This window comes from Anopheles cruzii, chromosome 2 (genome assembly GCF_943734635.1).
Source record: "Anopheles cruzii chromosome 2, idAnoCruzAS_RS32_06, whole genome shotgun sequence".
NCBI classification, from domain to species: Eukaryota; Metazoa; Arthropoda; class Insecta; order Diptera; family Culicidae; genus Anopheles; species Anopheles cruzii.
The window spans coordinates 48,942,245-48,968,817 of NC_069144.1; the positions used below are offsets into that span (position 1 = coordinate 48,942,245).

Here is a 26,573-nt window from a genome sequence, read left to right on the forward strand (position 1 = left end):
GGGTATCTTTAGCCGCTCAAAACATGGACAAGAACTTTTTGTGTGACAACGTTCAAGTCGACAAAGTTTCAGTGCTCTAAAAATCAATTTCTAAGTGGCGCCGATATCGGGTCGCGTTGATTACCAGCGCTAAAAATGGAACTTCATTGACCTTGGCTACATCGGCGCGTCGTCTTGTTGGGCGTTCTTTGTAGATTGCACGTACTTTCATGCGATAGTTGAAGGACAAGCATCTTCATCTAGCTTCTCGAGCCGCGGGCTGACTCGAAGTTTTCCCTTTCTGCCAACGCCAATCGTTTATCTCCACGGCACGGCTTTGGCTCCTTAAGCACGTTACCTGCGCGCTTTTCAAGGTTATAAGAATCGCTTCAGATGGCCGCCTTTCTTTCTTACACCCTTCTTGCAGATAATCTGCTACGCTACTACTCGTCGTGGGATCGTGTTTCGGGCTCCTCGTCGGGCAGCACGAGAGTCTCTCCGCCAGTGGAGGGCCCTTCCATGCAGCATCGTCTAACGCACCCATCGACGCATCCGATGACTTCATCGCACTATCAGCAGCAGCACGAGCATCATCACCATCAGCGGCAGCAGCAGCATCATCAACCGCGCCGGTGGCTGAGAAAGCGAAGCCGGGCAAACGCTGAAGTGGCTTCAGCGGGGCAATCCAGTCCCCCGAAGCTGGCGAAGGATTAGCCTTGCAACGCAAGCACAATCCGGCATGAATGGTGAAGAATGGCACCGCTTGGAAAGTATTTGCGATGGGGCTTGCGGCGGTTACAAAGTTACGAAGCAAATTTTAATTCTACCACGAACCACTCGCGGGAGGGCCAACCAGAATGGCCATTGGAGAACGGCTCTCAGCATTGATTGCATTTCTAATTACCTCCGATTGCTGCAGACTAATTCATTTATCTAACGCGCCGACATTTAACGCAACGAACATACGATGTAACATTATGCACTCCGCAAGGACGAAGTAACTTACCTGTGCACGGTGACAAGCCTAGGACCTCGCACGAAAACAACTGATGTACTGATTGTACTCTCCTGTGCGAGAATGTTTCATAAGTTAAGTCAAAATAAATATACATGTAATCGATATCAAACGCTGTCCGATTGCATACTTTCAGGCGCGCGCATCTGTGGTGAATCGTGAGAGGTGGTGAATTTCGGAGCGAAACGGAACAGAAACACGAACGCAACAACGCTGATTAATTTTTCTCCGAAATGGCTCCGCGTTTTATTGATACTTTGATTTCGAATCCAGTTTTTAGCTTTTTTACAGATATCGGGAGGAGTTGACGGGCCACGCTGGGCGCTCTATGGTTTGGTCTGCGTTGTGCTTTTTCGACCGAACGCAACCGGCCGACGTGCGGGCGGAAAAGCCGGGTACGGGTAAATAGGTGGGTCGGGAAACGGATTCTTTGCTCTATTTTACATGGAAAAATGGAACTCAACAACGAAAACGCTAACCTCTACTCAGCCATCGTCGGCAGCGGCGGTAACCGCAACCACTAGAGTCTTCCGCTATATTTATTGGGCTTTGTTTGTGTTTTTGTAATCTTTCTACGCAGCATCGACAGCACCGCATCCTTTGCGAGTGTTACATTTCACCAGCAGATTGGCCGCGTAGCCTTCGGTACTCGTTTTTCAAATGCATCCGCTCTACAGTTCGTCTATCTCATTTTAAATCTCATGAAAATATGTTTTATCCTCACACATTCGCGCCCTGCTCTGCCCCAATTTTATTGTTTGCCTCCCGTTTATTCTGCCCAAAACTTGTGGTACTTTTTGTTTCTTCTTCCGCCGTTTTATTGTTTGCCTTCCAAGCGCTCGAGACTCGAGGTTGTGGGATGTGTGTGTGTGTGCTGATGATTTCTCGCCTTGCCAAAGACGTCTATTTACAAACCCTTGGGCTGAACGTTTCGTTCACCCTTTTTCCGGTGTGATGTGTTTAGTTCCAACTGTTCCTCGGACCTCGCAAATTACTGTGAACGAAACGAAACGAATTTCCGTTGGGTGGCCAGCGGAGGGCCAGATTAATCAAACGTCCCCGTCCCAGAACGAGGTTCTGCCAATTTGCATCTCAAGAGAAAACATAAATCGGTAGAACCTTAATTTGCACCAAGGGTTACTCTCGCAAGATGGAGGAAACCCTTTCCGCCATCCTTGGGGCGCCTTGTTCCATTGTTTAGCATCAGCCGTTTTGTGATATTCTCGCTCTATCTCTCTCTCTCGCAGGATATGGTTCCACTCGCCACCGTGCACACACGCCGTTTCTCTCCTAGATAGCTCTGCTTACTCCCTAGTTGTGTATATGTACGTGATGATATATCTGCATAATCCGTTTTCCTCGCTTCTCCAACCGTGCGGAACAGAGAACCATTCCGGGCACACACAGAAGAAGCCCCAGACGCGGATAGCTACCGTCTAAATTCTGGTTCATTTGATCAATTTATTGTTTTCCCACTTGTGTGTTGTGTCCTGCCCCGTAATCCTTTGCCCCACGGAGCACGGAGCAGATGGCGAATGTAGGGCATTGCTGCTGCTGCTGCGGCTACCGGCTTCGACGGGGGAGAAACAGAATGAAGCTGGCCCCTGGGGAAAAGTTCCCGGCAATCCGCTGGCGGGGCACCAGTAACTGAACCAGGGCTATGATTGCAAATGCTATACAACACTACGCCGCCGATTCGCTTAAAAGTAGAACCGATTGTAGAGTATCGGTAGCTGCAGGTGACTCGACTGGCCACCGTTCTGCTGCTGCTGCGGGCTCACGTTGACCACGATCTTGAACACGCACCGGCTCTTCCACTCGGCGTCATCGTGAGCCTCGTACGTGATCAGATGGCTCCCGGCGCCAAAGTCCGTCCCCGGGCTCTGTTCGGTTGCATTAACGCAAGGATTGGATACCAAAGAATTAGGAAGGTTTAGAACCGAGGGACCGAGATCGTAGTCACCGGATCCTTACATTGGACTTGGTGATCGTCACCACGCCGACGTTGTCCGAGAAGACTGGCTCCTCCCAGGTCGCCTTGACGCTCTGATGCCGCCCTTCGATCGTGTAGAGCTGCGTGTCGGGACAGAAGTCCACTCGCGGCGGAGAACCGGCTAGTTCGGGGGGGAAGGGTGGGAAAATCAACACGCGGTTCTACAACCCAGTTTGCTCTATTGGTTCACATTGGTTTGGGTTAAAACTCACGCAGCACGTTGATGGTGAAGGTGCAGTCAGTGCGCAACTTCGAAACCGGGTGCCTGGCCGAGTACGTCACGTTGAGTGGGCCGAGCGGAAGCAGGAATGGATCGTTCTTCGCCCAGGCCGGCTCGACCAGGACGTCACGGTCCCAGCTGACGTCGGTTTCCGGGCGCCTCAGGCGCACCGTCGTGGTTTCCGTGTCGTTCGGATGCAGCTCCACGTTGACACTCGTCGGGCAGGTCAGCTTCGGATGTGGGTAGCCTGCGGTTCGATTAAAAAAAACCATTGAAAAACATACAACCATTCACGACAGTCCTACATGTCCCCAAGTTTATACAGGATCACATTCACACACATTCTATTTATCAGCTTTTCTGCAAACAAATTAAAACGTGGTCAAGAGCATGCCAGAACCGCTGACGGAACATCAATCAGACCACTGCAGCATCGATTATCTGGCATCGGTGGTGAATCGTGGTCGATGCCGCAAAAAGAAAACAACCAAACCACAACGACGCTGTGGAATGTGATAGAAAGCATTCAACAAAAAACTCACTCGCAAAGGCCAATGGGGGCCGTGAGGTAGTTTTCCCCACGCTTTCTGACAACTGTGGCACAACAAAGTTCCACGCTTTGTTTCATTCTCATTTCTCGATGATCCGGCGTTTCAGACGATCAGGCCATTCCCGGTGACCGATCGGTTTCCCTTCCCGCTTCACGTTGGAAAAACTCGCGTCAGCTGAATTTGGCTTAAATTGCTTGAAAACTATCCGACTTTGCTGAAAATAATCTCAACATTGCATACAACATTTGGTTTCAAAAATTGTATACAATGTTGTATACAATATTGCATGCAATATTGTATGCATGTATGCAAGATTTGCTTTCCAAAACTGGTAAACAATGTTGTATGCAATCTTGATTGCGAAGCGTGCATGGAAAAATTGCATAATAATATTGTGTGCTAAACTAATAAATGCTAAACGGCAATATTTCAATATTATTGCTTGTTAAAAATATGTTGGTTAAAAAAATGTTTTTCCGGTGCAAGCTTGCAACGAAAAACTTCGTAATATAAGCTTCTGGGAAAAAAGTAATCCATTATTATTGCGTGAGTTTCAAAACTTTATTTAAGATGTTTCCGCTGGACAGATTTACGTCAAATATGTACGTTTTGTTGTAAAATATATTGTTTTTTCAAAGGCAGGATCATAATGCCTCTCTTGTACAAGTCTCAGCGAAACATTCTCTTACCCAATATGTGTGCAACATAAAGTGGCGAGAATATTTTGTCCGCACCGCATTTTGCGCATCGATTTCGAAAGCGTGGAATCAGGTGGAAAACGTGCCCACTTATGCGCGGAGGCCAATTGTGCCACAATTGTCACTAATTTAAATCACCCAATCGTCCAATTAAAGTGTCAATGATGAACGCCGTGGTGTCGTGCGCCAAAAGTCCCGAAGCGATGCTGCCGCATTTTTTGTCCCATTTCCTGAAAACCTGGCGAAGGGTCCGCATAATTATCGGCGGCTCGTTGTGATGCAAAAATGTGCCCGTTCGGTCAACCATTTATTTACGCTTTCGCATTCGCTTCTTTCGTGGCTTTTGGCTTCATCATACACAAAGTCAACATTTGAGGAACGATGATCCAGGTGGTGCAGGCGGGCGGTACTTACGGATGCAGGTGCCATTCTCGTCGCCAATCCATTCGCCGGTGGTGCCGCAGATTTTCGAAAACTTGCCCTCGAGCCGGTAACCGGTCGGGCACTTCAGCAGGCACTGGCTGCCGGGTCGGTTCGTGATCTTGAGGCTGCCGCGGCTCGGTCCGTCCGCAATCTCGTCGATCGGCCGGCTGCACTCGAGGTAACCGTGGCGCGGTGGAAACAGCGGAGCGCAGGCCACGTCCGCCAGCTTCAGCGAGTCGTTCAGCACTGTCGATGAAAAAGGAAAAACGAAAGAGACGGTCAACGCCGGAAGTTAACGCCGGCACCCGACCCGGACGACCCGATAGTCATCGATCGGACCGGAAACGCTGCGAAAGGAAGGCCGAAAGCATAAACCCGGGCATCGCTTCTTTTGTTTCCCGACACCGGTTTTTGCTCGATTTTCAATTAAATCTGTCGCATTGGACCGCGCCGTCCGCACGTCCAGGAGGAACATGCATCTCCCGAGCGGACCGGAAAGGTTTATAAAGGGCAAACTTCTTTTATCTCATAGCCCGCCACTGAACACGGATCGTGTGCAGCGATGATGAATTCTTAATGAGGATATTGCGGATCGTGACGTACGTGGGTTGGCCGATTTGTGTAGTCCTGTAGGTGGTGCTATGTTGGGGTCAGGGATGTTGTTGTTCGCGTTATGCTGATGGCGTTGCAGGCGTTTTTGAGAACCCAAAAAAAAATCATCCAACGGACTTGGCCCGCGGACTTGCCACGGGAAACGTCAGCCGTATTCAGAAGGACAATACAATAGCAAGGCATGAAAAGAGTTTTTCTTATCAATCGCTCAGGTTCCGTCGAGGACCGAGGTCAGGAAAGGTTCTCGGAAAACTTGTGAAATACTCCGACGGCTTCCGTTCACGTCCAGTTGGAAAGTTTCAGATGTTTACAAATTATCAGACCGTGTTTAATGTGAGATCACTAAACGGATCCAGCATATTTGAGGCCCACCCAGGCTAGTTGCCCGAGCGCCACCAATGGAGACGCCCAAAAAACACCTCGGAGTGCGGTCTTTCGATGAAACATTACTTCATTAACGTCCGGGAGAGCGTCCGCGAAGCCTTTCCGACGACGTCTCACTTTTCAGCCTTTCGCACGCCCCATCAGAACCAATCATGAACCACGCCGCGAGACGGTGAGCCACCGCGCGGTGTGGGCGGTGTAGTAATTTATTACGAAGTGAACCTAATTAAAATACTTCACCGACACCTTCCAGGACATTTCCGTCTAGTCAGCTCAGCGCATCAAAAGTTATTGGAAGTTTGCGCCCTCTCTTTTGCAGGACGCACTCCGGAAAGCGAAACCCGGTGCCGGACTTGGATTCCGAGCGAACTCTCCCTCAGAACTTTGCCTAGCGGTCGCCTAATTATGCGCCATTCAGACCCGAGCGCTCCGAGTGTCGGTATCGGTTTCCGGCCGGGCGGCCGGCTTTTTTTCCGCCTTTCTTTCGGTTTCCGGGTCGTGAAGGATTGTGATCCTTTGTGGTGTTACTTCTATAAAGCCTCTTATTAGACCCAAAAGTCTCAGATTTTTGGCAGAGGTTCTTACGAAGAAACTATAACACTGAAAAGGTTGCTCTGGTGGATTGAAAGCCTTCCGAGGAGCGCCTGAAATTGAGCCCGAATCGGGGCGGTGCTCTGCGTAGGTAAGCAGCGTCTTGTTTGAACATCCATTTGTGGGGCCGCAATTTATCTTACACAGCGGATGTCCGCTGAAGCAGGAAGAGAACCGGCCGAGTGATACCGATGGATCGAGAGAGTGTTCGAGAGAGAGAGAGAGACGGTGGACCCAACAAGAAACTAGCTACCCAGACCTGATGTGGAAATTTGCATTTTTAATCAAAATTCCATTCATTACCGTTCATTAATTTTACGCTTACACCGAAGTGGCTGCCGCTGATCGGGCTTGCAGCTCACGTCGCGGAAAGTTCTTCTTTTTCTAAGTTTAATTTCAGCCCACCGCTTGCGTTTATGAGTTTTCTTCGATATCTTCCTTCCCGATTCGAGCACGCGGGAGCACCTTGAAGCCTTGGACGGAAGAAACTTTCTGTTAATTCATCGCCCATCGCCCACCGGACGCCCCCGGATCCGTTGACGTTGATGTCCCGACGATTCGGAATTTAAACGAACGATTTTTCTGCCCCATTTCCGGTGCCACACATAAACCGATAAACGGCAACCGGCGGTCCAGAGAAGGCAGCGGCATTTTCCAAACGCACGCTGGCAACCGCAAACCCGGCGCGGGATTGTAATTACTGGTGGCAAACATTTTCCGAATGCTTGCGCCTAATGAGGCATCGCGACGTGGCCGTGGTCCTTGATTTAATTTTGTCGGTCGCCGGTGTCTATTCGAATGCAAACACATTCCGCCACTCGGCCCATCTTTGACGGCACGCTTTTTGCGGGTCACGAATGGCCAACTTTCCGGTGCGCGGTACGGCATCTCCTTAATTCGACGCTGACTTCTCCCTCATTTAACTCACTTGTCACGCGGAAAACTTTGCCCGGGTGGGTCTCGGTTGCGCATTAAAACTTTCCAAAAACACGTCACCAACACGCCGTTAGGGGTGGGAGGGTGGTCGCGGTGACGACAGACACGGAACAATTCAATTAATTGCCAACTGTCGGCCACCGATCGGCCACCTTGAGGGGCGACGACACTCATCGCCACGCGTGTGCGGCTCAAACACTATCGCATGAAACGAGCTCTCTAAATTTCGGGGCAGTCCAGGACCAGGACTACTGGCGCCATCAGCCGGTCACGCGTCCGCGTCACGGTCGTCGTGGCAGCTATTTATCACCTTCACTTTCGACACGACGCGATTGGCAGCCCGTTTTGGTGAAAGCCCCAACGAGCGACGCCCTCTAGCGGTCGGTGGCGGTGTTAATGGCAAGGCGAAGTGAAAATGGTCTTCAATTACGGACAACTCCCGGTTCGATTGATGTTCTTAGACCGAGATGAGGCGCGCACCAAGGATCAGCGCCGGATTTCAACACCGCCCGGGATTGTCATTTGTCAAGCGTCCGGAGGAACGGAAGTTAAAGATTCACACGCCCGACGGCAGATGATGATCCGCCGCGTAAGCCGATAACGGTTTGATGAAGTGAACGGACGCTGTGGCGCGAGGGGAGTGGGAAAGCTATTAATATATAAGCAGGACCTGGTCCGCTGGGCGGCAGGAAATATTAATTCCCCAATGATTAAATCCCCAATGTTTAGCATCCCCACCCTTACGAAGCGACACTGCTAACGTTGGTGGGAAAAAATGGCCTCCATCCTGTCATGCCGTTCATAAATCCCCTTAATGGCCGTCCCTCGGAGTGCTTTAATGATTGTAAACTAATTTGTCAACAGAACTCGGCTGAATCGGCGGAAGGTTCACCAAGTTCACTGTCCAGACATCGTCCCGACCCAGCTTGGTGACATTTTGCCACTCCCCGAAGGGTTCCGCGAGCTTCGCTGGCGGAACTTTAATTTCCTCTCGCCCTCCAGAAGAGAGAATCTCTTCTTAATGATGTAATATTTTACCCCATTTTCTACTGGAACGAGGAATAAATCATTCCCATGGGAATTGGATCCTCCTTCGGGGTGTTCGGGTTATCGTTCGCGCCGAGATCGGGCATCAGCACCGAAACGAAAGCCTAATAGACTTCTTGGTCGGATGGCGGGATGGCGAGCTAGAGATTAAGATGTCGGCCGCCCCCTTCAACCGCTGACCGTGAGAAGTCACCCGCAAGCCTTTCGTTTCCGGTACGAGCGTAGGCGGGGGGGAGTGATAAATTTCGCTGACTGGAGTTTGCACGCTCCACCGGAACGAACCCCACCCCGTTCCGGGGTGTGTTTACGAAGAGGAGGCCGGGGTTTCGGTGTTTTCCATTAACGTGCGTATCATAAATCAATGGGCTGGCTATCAAACGGTAATTAGATTATGATGAATGTTAATATAATTGTTCCGGGTAAGCGAGTTTCCGGCTACGGCCTGGACTCCAGCCGGACACTCAACGCACTGCGCCACTGTGGCAAGAGAGGCTCACAACCCGCCCAACGGTCTGTCGGTTCCGACAGAGACCCGACGGAAGTGCAACACAGCCTTCGACTTCCGGAGCACCGGTTGCAACTGTACCGTGGCGACCGTACGTTTACACACGGCTTTTGTTTCATCCGCTTCGCGTCCGTGGACCGCAATGAGGAAACTCAACTCGCTGCGGCCAGCAGCTGTAGGGCGTCCGATGTAATGGGCGAGATGAGCAGAGGCTCTGCTCGTGGCTCGCAGCCACATCAGGCAGATGAAGCATCCTGATTTGCGGGTCCGGATTCACTTACCCAAACACGAGCGCTTGTCGATGTTGAGCTTGAAACCATATTTGCAGGAACAATAGTAGCTTCCGTCGCTGTTGATGCAGTGCTGCTGACATCCGCCGTTCGCCGAACCGCACTCGTCCGTGTCTAGGGCGGGATAAGGAAGGGCTTAGTTGAAAGGGATTCGAAACCGTGCAAGGACACACACACCCTGGTCCGGCCAGCGCTTGGATCGATTTAATTTAATTTATTTTACTTCACTTAAGCACGGGTCCTTGGGACACTGGGTCCCGAAAACCGGTCAAAAGTCTCGCCGCCGCCGATGTCAACTGATCCGGCTGCCGGCCCGGAGTGTGTTTTGTTGAATTGCTTGTAAATTAATTAAACATGGCAATCAGGAGCGGGAGATGCGGATTGAGATTAGCACCGGAGACGGGACCACTTCGGCCCCCTTCCCACCCATCCTTGACTCACCTTGGCAGTCGCCCATGGTCGTGTTGAAGTGGTAACCGGTCGGGCAGAGCGTGTCATAGTCCGGAAGCTGCTGTTGCTGTTGCTGCTCACCACTGCTTCCCGCCGACACGGATCGGGCCGTGCCGTCGCCAGCCGCGAAACTTTCCCCGTCCCCCGGTGCCTCCTCCTGACAGCGGTACGAGCCGACCGTGTTGATGCACCGACCGTGACACCGACGGTCGCTGGCGATCGATTTCTGGTTGGCGCACTCGTCCACGTCGATACACGTCTTCCAGTCGTCGTCCAGCATGTAGCCGTCCGGACAGGTGCAGAACGCGCGGCCAAGCGTGTTGAGACAGGTGTGGGAGCAGCCGCCATTACCCACCGTACACTCGTCGATGTCCTCGCACGCGTGGCCGTCCGCTGCCAGGCGCGTCCCCGGCAGCCCGTCGCACGTGCACCGGTAGCTGCTCCACGTGTTGATGCACGTATCCTGGCACGGGCCGTGCCCGTTCCGTAGCAGACACTCGTTTACATCTACATCACCGCAATCCGCGAGGGGGGAGCGTAAGCCATTTTCCAGGTTATTGAAAGGAAAATAAAATACAGATTAAAGCACACTCGTCTGTGGCAGTCGGCACTCGGAACGCAACCTACACTGCCCAGTGGACCAGATCAAAGCGGAAAGAAGAAAAAAATAAAACGAAAAATGGTTGGCAGTTCCAACGAAGCTGCACCACAACCCTTCGCCTGTCGTTCGACATTTTGTGGTACGAAAAATGCAATCAACGCTGCAGCGGACAGCAACGGACCCGCTGGCAGGACAAACAACACTCACATCAAACGCAGAAATCAATAGGAGCTTCCAGAATACCCGTGGTGACGAACCCGTCTGCTCGTAGGGTAACACTTCGGTACGCAAATTCTATAGTCCAGCCGGTGGTAAGGCTGATTGCAAGAATCGAATCAGCACCCCCGGGGGGTTGCAGCAAACAAAAGCCGATGCCGTCCAGCGTCCTGATTCGTCCGACGAGCGTGTGTTTACATTGGTGTGTGTGCTGTACCTCTCGACACCAGACCGTTTGCCTGTCGGATTGGCAGAAAAACCGCCCCAGGCGCTGGTGCAGTGGATCCCGAAGTCCCGAGTCCGAAGCCAGTGACTACAAGCCGAATTCAAACTGCAGTTCTGCTGCCACGCGGTAGACGCGTTGATTGGATGTCGCTTCGTGGAGAACTGTTAATTTGAACATTTCTAAGCAAGGCTTGAAGATCGAAGAAGTCTTAGAAGGCCGAGCGCTTAAACTGGAATTCCGTTGAATTCGGTTACAGAACCCATGATGGAAAATGTTGCTAATTTAGGATTTATGTAGGATTTTCGTAGGAGTTTCGCTAACCTTCAGACGACCACGCTCGCCCAGTATGGTACGCTAGTGGCAAGTGGTGCGCCTACTTCGAATTCAGGTGTACTCAATGAAATACAGCAGACTACGCGCTGCAGCGTAGTCCACCCTAAAGCAAAGAATGGATTCAGGAGATGGAGATCGGTTTGTGTAGAACTTGTACACGAATCATGCACCGGAAAATTTCACCAAAATATTTCACAAGCAATAATATTGAAATATTGCTAAAAATATTGTTTGGCCGTGCCATGGAATATTATTATGCAACTTTTCCATGCAAGGTTCCCAATCATGATTGCATGCAACATTGCACGCAACATTGTGTACATTTTTCGGAAAGAAAAACTTGCATGCAATGTTGTATGCAATATTGCACACAACATTGTGTACAACATTGCATGCAATATTGCATACAAGTTTTGGAAACCAAATGTTGCACGCAAGTCACTGATGCTACCTACCAGTCGCTCCTGCTTCTCTAGTCAAACTTCCGATTTTTTGGGTTTTCGGATTTTTGCGAAATTTTTCAAAAATTGCTAATTTTTAAAACATTTTGGTTTTGCATGGTGGTGCATGTCATGGCGATCGAAGAACTAGCCCTCAAAGTCTTCTTAGGTCGCCCAAAAGGCCGACAGAGGTGACGTGGTACGTCCGAAACCGTATCTGGTGCTACAATTGGCGGATCATCTAGCATCCGGGGATCGAAAACTACAATTCAATAAAAATAAATTTTCTAATGAAACTCCAATATTCGCAGACAAAGGGAGCAAACGGCCATTTAGAAATGTGTTCCTTTTTTTTACTCTTAACCACATCGCGGACAATTTTAATTCCTACTTAAGTAGACGGACTACATTAAAGCGACCCAAAGCGCTCCTAATCACAACGTTCGCTTTCGACTACAAGTGAAACGATTAGGGAACGGTTTCACGACCGATCTGTTTTACGGTGGCCCTCGAAGCCCCCGTTCCGTGCGCTCAGATTTCCGCAACACCGCAGAATGGCAAATCAACCCCAAAGACCAACCGCCGTCGGATACCCGTTCGAACAAACAGCCAGCAACAGCAGGGCGTTCCGTGGGAGGGACAACATTTGCCAAGCCGCCCATCGTTAGCATCTCGTGACACCTTTTCCGGTTGCCACTGCCGACTGTTTGGAGAAAGTTTCTGTCCACCCAGCCTTTTTCAGGCACCCAGACGAGTCCGCCAGGCCCTCGGTGGAGCTGGTTCACAATAAAGTTTTCGATCGGGGCAACCGGATTTTGGCCATAATCAGAAGCACCATCGGCGGTTGGCCGGCGAGGCGAGAATTGGCGATTTATTTCGGTTCGAGCAGAGAGAGAGAGAGAGGGAAGCCGAAAAAAACATCATCATTTGTACCGAATCAATGGCCGAATCAACCCAAAAACCAGACCCGGGAACCGACCCGAACACGAACGCTCATTTACAGCTTCACCACGCGGTGTGCCGGTGCCGGTGTGTTGTAAACTACAACAAACAGCTGACGGTGCCGGTGGCTATCCGCCGTAGCCCAGAAGTTAGTCCTTCGCATTCGCTGGACTCCTGCTGGGGCACTGCGAAACGAAGCCCACAGGCAAATGGTGGTCAAGAGTCAGAGACTCTTCGGCCAGCAGGGACCCGCTCCCCAAAGGACGGGCCAAATCAAGTACGGGGGCCTCTGATTGTGGATAATCATTAGTGCGATTGAATTCCGGAAGGATGCCCGGTGCTGGTGGTGGTGGTCAGAGCAGTTTGGTCAGTTTTGTGTTGCATCATATCTGTGTGCCCTGGAGATGGGTTTTGAAGTTGCACACTTCCTTGCACACGCAGGAAACATGGTGTCCGGAGATCCGGCTACCCAAAACCACAGCCCCCGGACTGCCCGGAACCCGGATCGCTAGGATAACCCCCGCTAGGGTTCTCCTCCTGCGCCTAATTGCCTGACAATTGACCGGACAGGCTGCGACATTTGGCCTCGTTGGGCAACTTCTCGGGCGAACGGGAATCGAAATTTGAATTCGACTCGATGCGGACGTCAGGATCGCCGGTGCCCGAAAGAAAAACCCTGTGCAAGGTGACGCCGGATAAACATCCGGCACCGGGACAACTGATTGCCGTGCGGGCTTCGTCCTCCGCCGACAGACGAAACAAGCTGTACAAACAATTAAACATCGAAAAGTTTCTAACCACTCTCTGGCGATGGGAGGTCTGGCGGACGCCGGACACCGGAAGTTGACCCTGGGCTCCGCCCGGCGGTCGAATCCGGGCTACGAAACATAGTCGGACTTTGTTCCGAAAAAAACTTTCACCCTCCGCCAGGCATCCTGCGGGAGTCCGATCACGTCGAAGCGAGGCGGGCCCGATAAGGTTTGGGGGGTTTACGGAAAACCACCCGTAGCCGGATTGAGCATAAATGCAATCCAGGCCGCAAGGGCTGCCAGTGGCCAGTTGCATAACGGCGCCCGGTGGTGGCGGTTTTTAGTCCGGGTTCGGTTGAGTGGGTCCGTCGGAAAGCGCACGGATTACGGATGGCATCCGGCTCCGGGTCGGCCGGCCGGCCGGTCGACTGCCGTATTCATATTTGGTGAAGGATGGACTCACCATGCCACTATCTGGTGACGAGCCGACGGCATCGAGGAAGAGCAAAACCTTCGCCACACAACCCCACGGGGTGTCAATGGTCTCGCAGCCAGGATCCGACCTCACCGGGATGTGGTTAAACCGAAAGGGCACGGTTGGCGGCTAGGTCACCGTACGGCACCGCACTCTGCTGCCGTGCAGCTTTAAGCGACAACAAAACGGGACCTACCGGGTTCGAAAACTAATAAAGAACTGGAACTTTAACTGGTGCGGGATCGCAACCGGAAACCGCAGAACCGTAAACACGGAACCGCAAACGAACAGCCTATTAAAATGCCATTTGGAGTTTGAACTCCAAAAAACATTGGGCCCGTGTTGGGTTGGCGTGTGTTCCGTAATCCTTTCGATTATTGCCTCGACTATCACCGTCCGGCAGATTGGATTAAATCGTCAACAACGAATGCTGACGATCCAATTAAAACGGCTGGCCCCGACTGGGTCCCAGGCGCATAATCGAATGGATTAAAAATATTACACAGCAAATAGATGTTTTATGTTTCGCAGGATTAAACTATCATCCCTTTAAACGCCCCACATACGGGGAATGCCAAGGGCGGGAATTTCCAATCAATGGCCCACAACGGGGGGTTGTCTTGTGTCCATCGTCCCCCCAGGTGGTTGTGTCCTTTTTCGATTAAACGCCCGATAATGGGTGCCCCCGGCTGACGGGGCGATGAATAATGAATCCAATTAATGCCGGAAACCGGCATCCAATCCTCCCAACGGTAACAGCCGGCGGAATCTTCGGAAGTGCGTCGCAAACGACGTAAATGTTGGTTCAAATATTCATGTCGCAGCGATGAAATACCGAGCGAGTCGCACGGTTCGATCGGTCGGCACTTTAACTCAATCCAGAGCACTTGTGTGAACCCAAAGTGTGGATGGGTCGATGTTGCAGCTACAAAGTGAGTTATGAATTATGATATACTATTGCAGTAATTCTTCAAAGCAAGACAGTTACGGAACGGACCGGGGACCATGTACCTAAAATTCGATTATGTAGATCACATTTCAAAACAATCTAAATTCCATAAACATTTATAATCTTTTCCACAACGATGCCCCGACATGAACCGAGGTCGGTGTTTACCGGGGATGCTGCGTTTGCTTTGGAAGAGCCCTCCCCAGGAAGGATGCAAATTTATGATCCGTTCCTAATCCTCCACACACGCTTGCTGCTGCCGTCTTAACGGAAACGCCCTTTGGTCGATGGTCAACGGTGGCTACGGTGGTCCGTTTAGCTTGTAAACCGGACTCACAACTCCGGAGCCCGAAAAGGCACTAGAGGCAAGCAACACGCTCGTCCAGGATGCTTACCCATGCATTTGTTATTGTCGGTGACTCGCAGTCCTCGGGGGCATTTGCATGTAAACGAACCGATCGTGTTGGAGCAGCCGTACTCGCAGACGTCCTCGCCGTACTCGATGCACTCGTTGATATCTATCGGAGAGAGAGAGAGCGAAAAAAGAGACGACTTATGTACTGTGTGCGGATCAATCAGAGTTTAGTAGTAGGTCGCGAATGTTCCCAATTTTTTCGTAAACAACGGAACCTGACACCTGGGCCGCAGCCGATGCAACTAATGGCCATGGTGGCATGAAATTGACATCGAAGTGCTCGCCACAGAACAGAAGTTCCGGTCCCGGCTTCGATCCATCATCGGCCACCGGCGTAAAGGACACCATGGCACGGGAACCACGACCGAACGATCGGAAGTTATTTATGAATATTCAATACGGTCTTACGGGGAAAAATGGGCAAAGGCATATTCAAAATTCATTACTAAAGTGCAGGTCGGCACAAGGACTAGGCAGGAGCAGGAGCACCTGCCGGATGCAGATCGAAAGATTTAGTCTTCGGTGCACTGTCAGTAAGTCTTTCGGTGTGCAATTTATCACCGCCTTCCCGGTGACAGGTGGCCCCATACCCGTCCTGAGGTCCTGAGCGAGAGTGCCCTCCTAAGGCTCGGCCCTACCTTGGCTAGTTCTGGGTCAGCGTTGACAGGCGGTGGGTTGAGATTTACGATTAGCCACTCGGTCCTTGCATGTGCATCCTCTAGTGTTTCAAGTCGGTGTAAGTCAAGCATCCATCAGCCTGTCACCTCCGGGCCGCTGCGCGCAGGTTACATTTTATTCCTCAGAAACGATTTAGACCACGGCGGTATCCGGCCAGGGATTTATTAGTTGGCACCAAGTCACGGGGATTTATGGGAACTCGAACAAACGGTCTATAGTCTCCAGGATCCGATCGGGTGACGAGGGCAACGTCAGTGTCTAATCGTGGGTTGAGCATCAAGCAGTGTTCCAAGGACAGGACTCAGACTGACCGACACGAAGACATCCCACTTACAAGACATTGCTGTCCACCTTGTCGATTAAACTCTGGGCTCGTATTAAAAATTTAACCCAAAACCAGTGCTACTTTTCCTGTTCCTGTCGTAATCCCTGTCGGTAGATACCAGAAACCTCCTCTACTTCGCACCGTGACCACGGGTCAGGATACAGCGAAATGACAGAATCACGCTCGTCCAACACGTGACATGCGTTGCGTTCCTGTTGTACTGTGTCTGTGACTTCCGAACCGGACCGGAGAAGAAAGCGATGCCGATGACAGGGACAGCGGAACAAAACGTTAAGTGAAACATTTCTCGACCGCTTGCATTATTTATGGGTCGGGGCCAGAGTCGTGTCAACCGCAGCCGCCGCCGAACATAATGCTTCTTAGGGCTTTTAGTGTGGCGTCGAATGGCCGGAACCACGAAACCACGGTGAGTGAGTTTGGACCAACCTGGGTTGACAGTTCCAATAAAGCCGTTCTTTCGGTGACGATTTTTGTTGCGATTCCTGCCGTTCCTGGTTCTGTGGTCGACAACCTCTTGGCGGCACTTATGATGGACCTGCCTCTCGCGAGCGGTCAAGCAAGGTCCACCGCTGCCGGCTCAACACGACGTCTTGCGATTGTTGTTGGTTAATTTAGTTTTGTTTCCTCCGTCACCAGACGTGACCGGAACCGGCAATGTGAATAGGGTTCGGAGACAGAGCCGCACGGCACAAAGCGCGTGTTACACGTAGGGATTACCAGCAAACCGACCACTGGTATTAACTGGTAACATTGCTGGACGAGCTGGACCGCAAACGGAGTTTCATGTTCGTGATTTGACTCATGACTTCAGTAGTGTGTCCGTTAAACTTCACAGCATGACATGAGCAAGGTAAACGTAACACGATACCAACCGATAGCCTGCGTTAGTGCTTAGCTTTGACTCGGCAGCTAAACTAACAATTATGTTTGAAGATTTACCTTAGATGCTTCAATTGTTTAGTTCCTTAGTTCATTCGACGTGGTTTCGGCCGTTCCGTCGCTTGTTGCTTTGCTGTCTAGTCTGAGTGTATTGTTTATGGGCCGAGGGCGAGATGATATATCTATTTCATCTATTCCGAAGAATGGAGCTTCATCGGACTCCGATTCTTCCATTCAAGTTGCTCGATCGCTGTCAAGATATCCAGGTTTAGTTACCATGTAGGGCTTTTGTGTAAAACACAAAGACCTCAACCATCCTAAGGATAGCCTATCTGATAGCGGTCAGTAGCGCCGAAAGGACGCAGACCAAAGGATACGCAAGCGTAACCGGAAACTCCGGGGTCACAAACTTTAATTACCACAAAAACAATGGCGAAAGCCACAGCTGGCCAATAAATCACAATCCGCTCCCAGGGACCCGAGGATTCTCTCTCTCTCTCTTCGCCCTTCGACTCATCTCTCTCTCTCTCTCTCACTCTCTCACTCTCTCTGTCTCTGTTGGGTTTCGGTTGCAAAACCACGAACATCCCCGGAGCCCAATCTGCACGGCGCATTACAATAATTGAATTTTCTCACTGTCCAGCGAGTCCTGTGTTCCGGTTGCTTCAAATTGACCGTGTTTTTTGCCCCCCGCCCCATATTCCACGCCGTAAATTAAACTCTTCCGAAACGGTGGAGTAATAAGTGGCCTGGGAGGAATTCTGTTGGCCGCCCGCGCGCGCCCGGGTCGTCCATTTTGTCGCGTCGTCCTTTGACACTTCCGAACGGTAAAATATGATCAATTAAATCGTGGCCCCTTCGCGCTGGAGGCTCCGATAAATTATCCTTTTCCGAAAAGTGCCAAGCCCCGAGTGGACAGAAGCAAAAAGAAGAAAAAAAAAACACGTGGAAGATTTTGTTTTTTACGGGTTTGAGCCCGACCCGAAAAGTCAACCTTCTGGGCCCGGGTCTGGAGCTGGAAACGGAGTCCGTGGGCGTGCGAACCCGAGAGCGTACCGTCGTTATCCTTTCCCATCCCAGAGACAGAACACAAAACGAAAAATCACAAAACAAAGCACCACCGAAAAAAAGGAACCGGAAAGCCAAAGAAACAAGAACAATAGCAAAGCAGCCGCCGCCATCGGGTTGACATTCATGAGCCGCTGGAAGCGGGCCATCCTTAAGCGGGCGGCTGATTAATTACTTGCCCGATTCCGGGCAAAAACGGACCATAAATAATCAGGCGCCCGTTGCTGGGTGCCGTGAAGGCCACTCTCGGCGATCTCGGCCTCGTTTCGGGGGGGGGTGGCCAGTCCCTCGCTGGACACTCACCTACACACCGGTGGTTGACCATTTTAAATCCTTTGTAGCAGGAACAGACCGTCGAGCGGTTGGCGTGTCCGCTGACCGTCTCGGGTGGCACGCGATGGCACGCCTGGGGACAGTCGTGATCCTTGCCGCAGGCCTTGCCTTGTCCGGACGGCGACGTCCTTGTCTCCGGTGACGATTTAATCCGCACACAGGCGGGCCGCTTGCCGATCCACCGGGACTTACGGCACACGAGATTGGCGTTCGCGAGGGCTCCGGTCGACGTAACGATGGCCGCGGACGACGACGACGACTCCGGCTTCGTCCTTAGCCGGTAGCCCACCCGGCAGTGGTATTCCGCCTCGAGAAAGGAGTGCTCCAGGCCGTACAGGTCGTTGCTGGAAAAGAAACGGAACGGAAAGCATAAGACCCGACTCGACGGCCTCCAACTCGCGCGGTCCTCGGCAAACAGCCCTGCCGTCCGCTTGTTTGTTCACTCCCCACCTCGCCCGCCTCTAGGGAACGTGCTCACCGCAAATATTTGATGTCCGCGTTGGCGATCGCCGGGGCCGGCACAAAGTCGTCCCGCATGCAGGATAGATCGCCGGATATGATGACGCGGGCGACCGACACCGTCTCAGTGCCCGCGTGGTCATCGGCCGGGAAGGTGACGGTGTTGGTAGCGCCGGCCACGGTAACGGCGTCTCGTGAGGGGGGGCGGTGGTGGCGGCGGTGCCCCCAGCTTCCGTGCCCTGCTCTCGCTGGCTGCGGTCCGCGGGGGAATGAAGTGGAAAATCCGGATCAGTGTAATCATCGGCGGAACGGGCAAGCACACCAGTCCGTGAAGGGTGGAGACAAACAGCAAACAAACGCGGGGGGGGCCAAATCCTTTCACTGGCCCCAGCGGTAAGCGATTAGCAAACTGTTGACGTAACGACCGCGCCGGGTCTCGTGATCGATTTTTGGGTTTTATTCATATTTTTGTTCGCTAGAAATGGATCACGGCTTCGTGCACGCGTGAGTTTGCCAAATATGTTGGGGCGATTGTATGGGTGAATTGTCCTCAGTAGAATAGGGTTCGGGACCACAGTTTGAAGGAAATAATGAGAGAACATATCAAACATATGGCCCAGGGGTTTTGCCATCCCGATTGCATACCTTCTGGCGCACTCGCAATTCGAAAGCATCTCTCAGAGCATGAGAAAAGAATGGTCCAAACGCTTGCCATACACGATGTCGGTGATATTAAATTCCCCATCAGCACGACTTCTATTCACAAATTTGCTTGCAAATAACGTGCGCGTATAATAGATGGAGGAATAAGGAAGAGCTTTTGGCGTTTGTTAGGCTCACGGAAATGCGGTTCGCGCATTTCTGTCGCACCCGCGGATTCATTCGGGAACTAGAGTACTGCTCGAATTCCACTTTACGTACGACAGTAGGTCAGACTTCTCATAAAGTGAGCTAATACCAAGAAGTCGTTGACAGTATTTGATTCAATTTTAAAGTGTTCGCCATTTGACCTGAGACCTGGCGGGTGCTTTTAACCTAATTTGTCACGATAACACATGGGATAATTGTGCAATTGCGGCGAGTTATGTTTTCCTGTTATTTTCTGAAATTAACTATGCTCATGTATTGAACGCACCGAAGTCTTTTCATTCCTTATAAGCCATCGAAATAGAAATATGCTCCCGAGGTGGAAATGGACATTTAAATAAATAAACATCGAAGGTGCTTACCTTTCTTGAGCTGCTTCCGTTGCCGGTTTTCGCGCCTTCTCTGCTCCGTGTCCAACTGCCGCTCCGACGGTGAGAAAGCAGCAATCGTTGAGCGGACCGCGGACCGCGGCGGCGGTATCGTGGTTTCCTTCCACACGTCCACCACCTCTACCACGCGCGGGCCCTTTCGGACACTTTCGGGGCGGGGCACCGGTTGACGGCCACTTCGTTCGCTTCCGGTCGGTTGATCTTCCGGTCCGTCCAATAGTGGGCTGGCCACCCTACTGCCGGTGGGCAGTTGCAGCTGCGTCCACGGATCCTCCCCGTTCGCCAACCCTTCGATCAGCCCCGCTTCCGGTTGACCGTTTTCATCCACCGGCACCCCGACCAGCGTCACCGGAAGCAGCTTGATCTTCGTGTGTTTCTTGTGCTTGCCGTGCCCTTTTCGCCTTCGGCCCTTCTTACCATTCCGCTGGCCCTGCTTCGGTTCCGCGTCCACCGACGCCTTCCGCTCGAGAAACCGGTCACTGGAGGATCGGATGGCGAGGGAGGATGAAAAAGAAAGCACAGAAAGAGGGGAGGTGAGCAAATCAAATTTTCCAGTGGCGCGACCGTTTGCATCGGGCGAGCTGCAAACCGCCAAGGCCCCGAACCGGAGGCAAAAGACGAATCACAGAACGACCCCCCCAAGAGGATGCCCCCGAAAGCAATAATGTCCCTGGCGACCTCCCTAAATCCTTCTGATAAGCCGCCCGGGTTCCGGGATGCCGGCAATCAACGGAATCATTCCCATTCCGGCGCATAAATTGAATTCGGCGCGCCTTTCGAAACAACCGCCTCGTTCCACAAAAGCTTCCGGATATTGATTAAAGTTCGGCGTCGACTACATTTGCCTTGTCTTGATGACGAGCTTTCTTTTTGACGCGCGATGAGCATGTCGTCGGTTCGATAACTTCCGAACCGGTGGATGGGAGCAAGATTTGAAAAGTTTTTCGTCACCGGGGAAATACTTAATTAGGGAAAACTCCACCCCAATGACGGTGCGGCGCTAAGGCGGCCCTTAATCTATTCCTGGCCCTCGCTAGGGTGGAAGTTTATTTCGTTTCATTAGAATTAGTGGTGAAATCAGATCATAAACCCAAAACGGTGGCACCGACAGTCAAGACGTGCTGAGGCGAAGGCGCACCTGAACAAACTTGGGGCCAGTCCCGCCACCCGGGAACCACCCGGGTGGTTGAACTCCATCAGCGAAAGGATGACTGACGGCTGACAATTTGGTGGTCCGCCGTGTTGCCGCGCAATGGATACGTATGCGTGACAGTTGCGGAAGGTCCCCCGTCGTAGGGGGTTCGCTATGAGGAGAATCAAAGGGATCCATTCTAATTGGTTTCGTACGTGATGCCGCATCCCCGAGAACACACGCAGTCGTGAGGTCGTGACGTGCCGTCGAGGTGAGATTTGTCACGTCAAATCACGTCACGTCAGGAATTGCTCTGGTCGCGCTCGGTCTTGGCCCGAATGATGTTTGTGTGTAGGGTGAGGGGTGATGTAAAGTTTCAAGACCCCATCCGAATCCCTCAGAGCCTCGGCGAAGCGGCGCATTATCATTAGCACGTGATTATGGTGAAGCTGTCACGAGCGGATCATTCCCCGGTCGAGCGGGAAAGTGTTGCGCCGAAAGCTGTAAAAACACGCCCCGCCCATGAAGAGCACCGTAATTGAATTTACAGAAACTCCATCGTTCAGTCCATTCAAACGATAGTCTCGTTAGGGTGTCTCGTGGTGTGCGAAAAAGAAATCGGTGGTGCGGACCTGTGGAAATGTGGAAAACCGCCGTACCGCGAGAACAAGCGCACCGGAATGCGATTTTCGCCGCCGTAATCAGATCTACGGTGCAGGTGGGACGAAACAGACCATATTTCGTTCGCCCATCCAGCATCCAGCCCAGGATGCGCCTCTCGTTGATGTACCGTGTTCTTCACTGCTCACAGCTGGCACGGAACTTGTGTCTATCTAATAAATGATTTACGCTTCTTGTGGCACACGAGAGAGGTGCTCGAAAGCTGGATTATTTTTATGCACCACGGTAACCGCACGTGGTTCGTGGTTCGGGGCCAGACCACGCTATGAACTCACAGGAACGCTTCCCCCTCAGGTACATTCGAAGGCCTTCGTAATTTGATCCCGCGCGTTAATTATTCTGTGGGCCGATGATGTTCTAGTGGGCAGTTCTAGTGCTCTCGGGGAAACACTTTCAGTCATCTGGAAAGTCTAGCGATGTTCGTGCGTGCTTTAGAAAATTTTGTTTTGCTGCTTCTTATGCAACAGCAGCTGTTACATTGAGAGCTACCAGCGCGATACTGTAACCGTTATTAAAACATCATAGAGGAGAGCGATGCTGATACGAATCCCTTTGGCTCACAGGGCAAATGAAACGAAATCAACGACCCACCAACTGGAAGCTGGTTCCTGAGCTGGACGTGATCAGAAGCCATAGGAGGGCAAAAAATTTGCATCATCTGTACTTGGGACAAACCAAATTACTAGATGTAAATGCAGTACGTAAACGACCAAAAAAGATCAGGTTCACTTGCCAAAGATGTTAAATGTAAATTAGAACATTGGCAGGGTTACAGTTCGGACAATCCGTCCCCTGCTGGTCGGGTCGGGTCGGGACAAAATGCTGCGCCCATAGTCTCTGTCTCACCGATTTCGAGTATTTTTTCTTCGTTCCTTTCAATGGCATCGCGACCTGGCGACGAGCAGGTTTCAGTTCGGTTCAAGAAAGCTTGAAATTACGGAACTGGAGTCATTATTGAATCTAGATGCTCCAAAGCATTTCTTAATCTTGTTGATACTTGTTGATTGGTTTTTGTAATTAATAAAGGAGCGCCAACTGTGCTTATGGTTGTGTCTGGAACTGTTTCATCACATTTAGGTTACCGGTACTAAATCGTAGGATTTTCTACAGCTTCTACAGACGAAGGCTTACGCAACGATTACCTACCGATTAAGATGCTCCAGCAGTTCGTTCTCCTCGCGCAGCCGTTCCTCGGTCAGGTTGCTCACCAGCAAGACGTCCTCCGTTATCCTTGGCAGCATCGCTTCGTCCAGCTCCTGCCAGCGCGGCCTGGTCGCTGCATTGGCACCCCTGTCTTGCCTCTTACGCCGCACGGGGACAAGCAGCGGACTCGAACCGTCTTCTCGCACAGGATGTTGCAGTTTGTCGTGGATTTTATTGTCTACTAATTGTGCTGCTGCTTCCACGCCGTCCTCTCCGTCTGCCGCCTGAGGCGATGACGCTGCTGATGATAATGATGATGATAATTGATGATTATTAGCGGTTGCCGAGGCTGTACGGAAAGAGTACGGAAAAATGCCGACGGTGGTTAGTGGGATTCGGTTGTGGTGTACGCGTGTACCTTGTTTGCGTTGCGGAACAAGCGAAATTAAATTGGAATATCTAAGCTGGCTGTGCTGTGGGCCCCTTGGGGAACCGGGAACGGCAGCACAGTGGCCAGCACACCGAATGGGGGCCACAATCTTGCCCTATTAATGCCCCGTGGGGAGCCGAAAGACACAACCGAAAGCCTCGGACCGGTGCGAGCCCTGTTTGGCCATCTAATTACGGTGATAAAATCGTTGGATGAAATGTGACAGTATGCTGGGCGTCGTTGCGGGTCGGTTTTAGGGTGCCTTTTGGTACCCATCTTCCCGTCTACCATTTTGACCACGGTGTGGCCTCCGTGTGGCCCTTTGACCGGACGCCTTTCAGGTCAAAGTCTGACCGCCAACGGCCGTACATCACGGAACCTCTCGCATTGCTCTGACGCACGCAAGGACGTTGCAAAGTCTGCACATAGCTCAGTGCGACTACGTGAGCTCGAAAGTCAGCCTCTTCTCGGTTATCCCGGCGGGGTTTTATTGATTTTTCTTCAGCAAGCAAAGCATTAATTATTCAGGCGGCTACAAATAATAAAACTTGCCGAGTCGACAGAAACTAGCAGGATGTTGAAGCAAAGAACAATAAACTATCCCTATGAAAAAAAGCACAACGCAATGAAATCCACACAAGCGTAGCCCAGATTGTTACCTTTGGGGTGGAACAAAAGCGTTAAGCAAACGAAACAGTTCATTAACGATTTGTAAACTATTCCTTCCCTGAGGCTGACGAGCGTCTCTCATTCGATCCACATAAAAAGAAAAAGAGGCCGAAACAGCAGCATAAAACCGAATGATTATCATCTGCTACACCGAAGCACACGAGAGTTCTGCCGTGGTTTTTGGCTTCTAATTTGCAAAACCAACATTACCCGGTAATGGGGCTGCTGCACAAAAGGGCGGCAATCCGTACAATCCCTGGGTTGGTAAACTGTTTGGAAAAAAGAACCACGGACATTCCACGAACAGCCTTTTGTTTGTGTTTGATACAGACACACGATTCACGGTGTTTGTGAGTTCGTTTTAATTGGCAACCGACCGAGGAGACTGGGAAACCCCGTTTGCCAGTCTGCATTTGTTGTTCCGACCGAGGCCGTTTCGTTGCTCAAAACAAGCACCAGCCCCAAACTCCTGCCCTGGAAGACAGGAGAAACATTTTTGAAGCCGAGGCTTGCAGTAAATGGGCAGCCGGAAAAACATAGTTCGAAACATTTCCCTTCAACGTTCAATGGGGATGTTCAATTATTTTAACATGCCATCAAATAATGAATATAAATTCTTAGTCCCGGCATGAATGAGCGATTGAAATGATTACGGCAAAGTTAAAAAAAACTTCGGTCACAAATGTTTGTGTGTCTACCGATACGCAAAAGTATTATCATTGTACCTTTGAAGCGTTTTTTGATAAGTATCGCAACACTTTGAATAATGTCACCCACGGGTACCAATCGGGTATGTTAACATATGTCATGCCCATGTACGTTATGCTCTGTTTGCTGTGGCTTCAAGCCACCATCGCTCACCATGCCCCGCGTGCGGCACCGGGCTTCTCCATTGAGTTGTTATCGGAACGAAACTTCACTCGCATTTGAGTGCCTTGTTTCTTTGTCAGCATCTCGGGATGACTTTTTAATTTCCAAGTGCCGAGCACCGACGCACCCTTCGAACCGGAATGGATCCGTTATCGCTCCAAAAGCCTTTGAAGCAAAGTTCCTTTGAAGGCTCGAGGCGACGCCATTCCGTTCACTTCTCCGATTGCTGGTCCAGATAAAACTTCCATTTGGCAAATTATTGTAAAACCCTCTCGAATTACTCGGCCAACTTATCTGAGTAATCGGAAAAGCAATTATAAGGTGAACAACCAAAACAAACCCTCCCGCCCCGCAGTGGAGGGTTTCTTTACTGATAACGTTAGGGGCTTCAAATCGAAACTCCAGACAGTTTTAAGATCTAGGGTCCGCCGGCTGAACTAAAGCTTCTCGAGATATTGGAGCATAAATTGAAGAAAAGTACCGTTCATAACGATCGTTTCCATGGCGCTTCACACGGACCTTCTGCTGCCAATGGGCCACTTTGGGGGGGGTGGAATTTATGGATAATTCTAAATTATGATGAGATTACGAGCTACTTAAATAGAGCCCGAATTTCAGCTGCGCCACGTGGCCGTATTTTTTGGCTAGAAGTGGAAAATAAATTCGGATCACCGCTGCACCGCTGATCGGGATACATAAAACCGGCAGCTGCTGCGAGGAGGGAGTTCTTTTTCCTGCGATTGTCAACCATTGTGGTTAAACAATCTATTTTCATGCCCCGTGTCCCGTTCGGCGTGGCGCAACGAGCAACCCCCGTAGGAGCGAAATTCAATTGGCTGAGCATCGATAAAATGTGATAATAGTCTGATCATAAATATCGTCGCATATTGAAATCGTTTCTCTCGAACTGTGCCGGGTTCTCGGAACGTTCGCGCCAGGGTGTCCCAAGTTCTCGTCTGTGGAGAAACGCAGCAACCTAAGACAACGAAGTTAATGAGGACAGTAACGTACTGTTAACAATCAAGCTAACGCGCAGGCTCTCATCAAAACTGTGGACACATTGAAACGCCGCCAGGCATTGCTTTACAATAATTTGCATTGCCACAGCTTGCCACAGACAGGAATCGTACGAAATACGAACGCTCTCGGTCTCGGTAGAATCACAACACGACCGGTCGCAAAGGACGGCAACGATGTTTCCTAATCCTTCTTCTAAGCCTCACCAAGTCCGAATCAAAAGCGTGGCAAACTTAACGTCCCAGACAAGGCCGCACGATGAGGTTCCCGTTTCGGGTCACCGGTATGCGCGCCGATCCAAAACGAACCGGCCCGGAAGGTCCTAATTCTCTGGTCGCCGTCCGTGACCCACGGGGTGGCTGGTTTCAGAGTTAAGCAAACTTGGGCTACGGATGCCGCAGGGCGATCGGGTCCGTTACTGACACGCCGAACTGTTTCACCGGATTTAGTCGCTGAATCTTCGACGAAGCGAGTTATCAGCTTCACAACACCCACCGGCTCAACGGATCATCGAGGGTATCGAGGGAAGTTCATACATTACCCGGCATCGCGTGTGGTCCTACGTATCTCGG

General features: G+C 51.2%; 1 protein-coding gene across 1 annotated transcript; it reads right to left on the bottom strand.

The window, feature by feature from the left end:
- Positions 1 to 2,289: 2,289 nt before the first annotated feature.
- LOC128266877 (uncharacterized) lies at positions 2,290 to 23,736 on the bottom strand. The gene is made up of 12 exons (XM_053003667.1): positions 23,718 to 23,736; positions 23,019 to 23,364; positions 20,033 to 20,538; positions 18,823 to 18,994; positions 18,315 to 18,688; positions 15,021 to 15,143; positions 9,686 to 10,201; positions 9,236 to 9,358; positions 4,871 to 5,125; positions 3,200 to 3,454; positions 2,969 to 3,108; positions 2,290 to 2,877 (listed from the first exon to the last, which is right to left on the bottom strand). Exons 1-12 carry the CDS (start codon positions 23,734 to 23,736, stop codon positions 2,695 to 2,697), a joined length of 3,012 nt encoding a protein of 1,003 aa, XP_052859627.1. The 3' UTR covers positions 2,290 to 2,694.
- Between the last annotated feature and the right edge of the window lie 2,837 nt (positions 23,737 to 26,573).

Excerpts from the sequence above, each read along its gene's own strand:
- LOC128266877 (XM_053003667.1), bottom strand. Across the intron at positions 15,144-18,314 it reads GGTCAACCACCGGTGTGTAG|ATATCAACGAGTGCATCGAG; the intron begins GTGAGTGTCCAG and ends TCTCTCCGATAG. Across the intron at positions 5,126-9,235 it reads CGACAAGCGCTCGTGTTTGG|TGCTGAACGACTCGCTGAAG; the intron begins GTAAGTGAATCC and ends TTTCATCGACAG.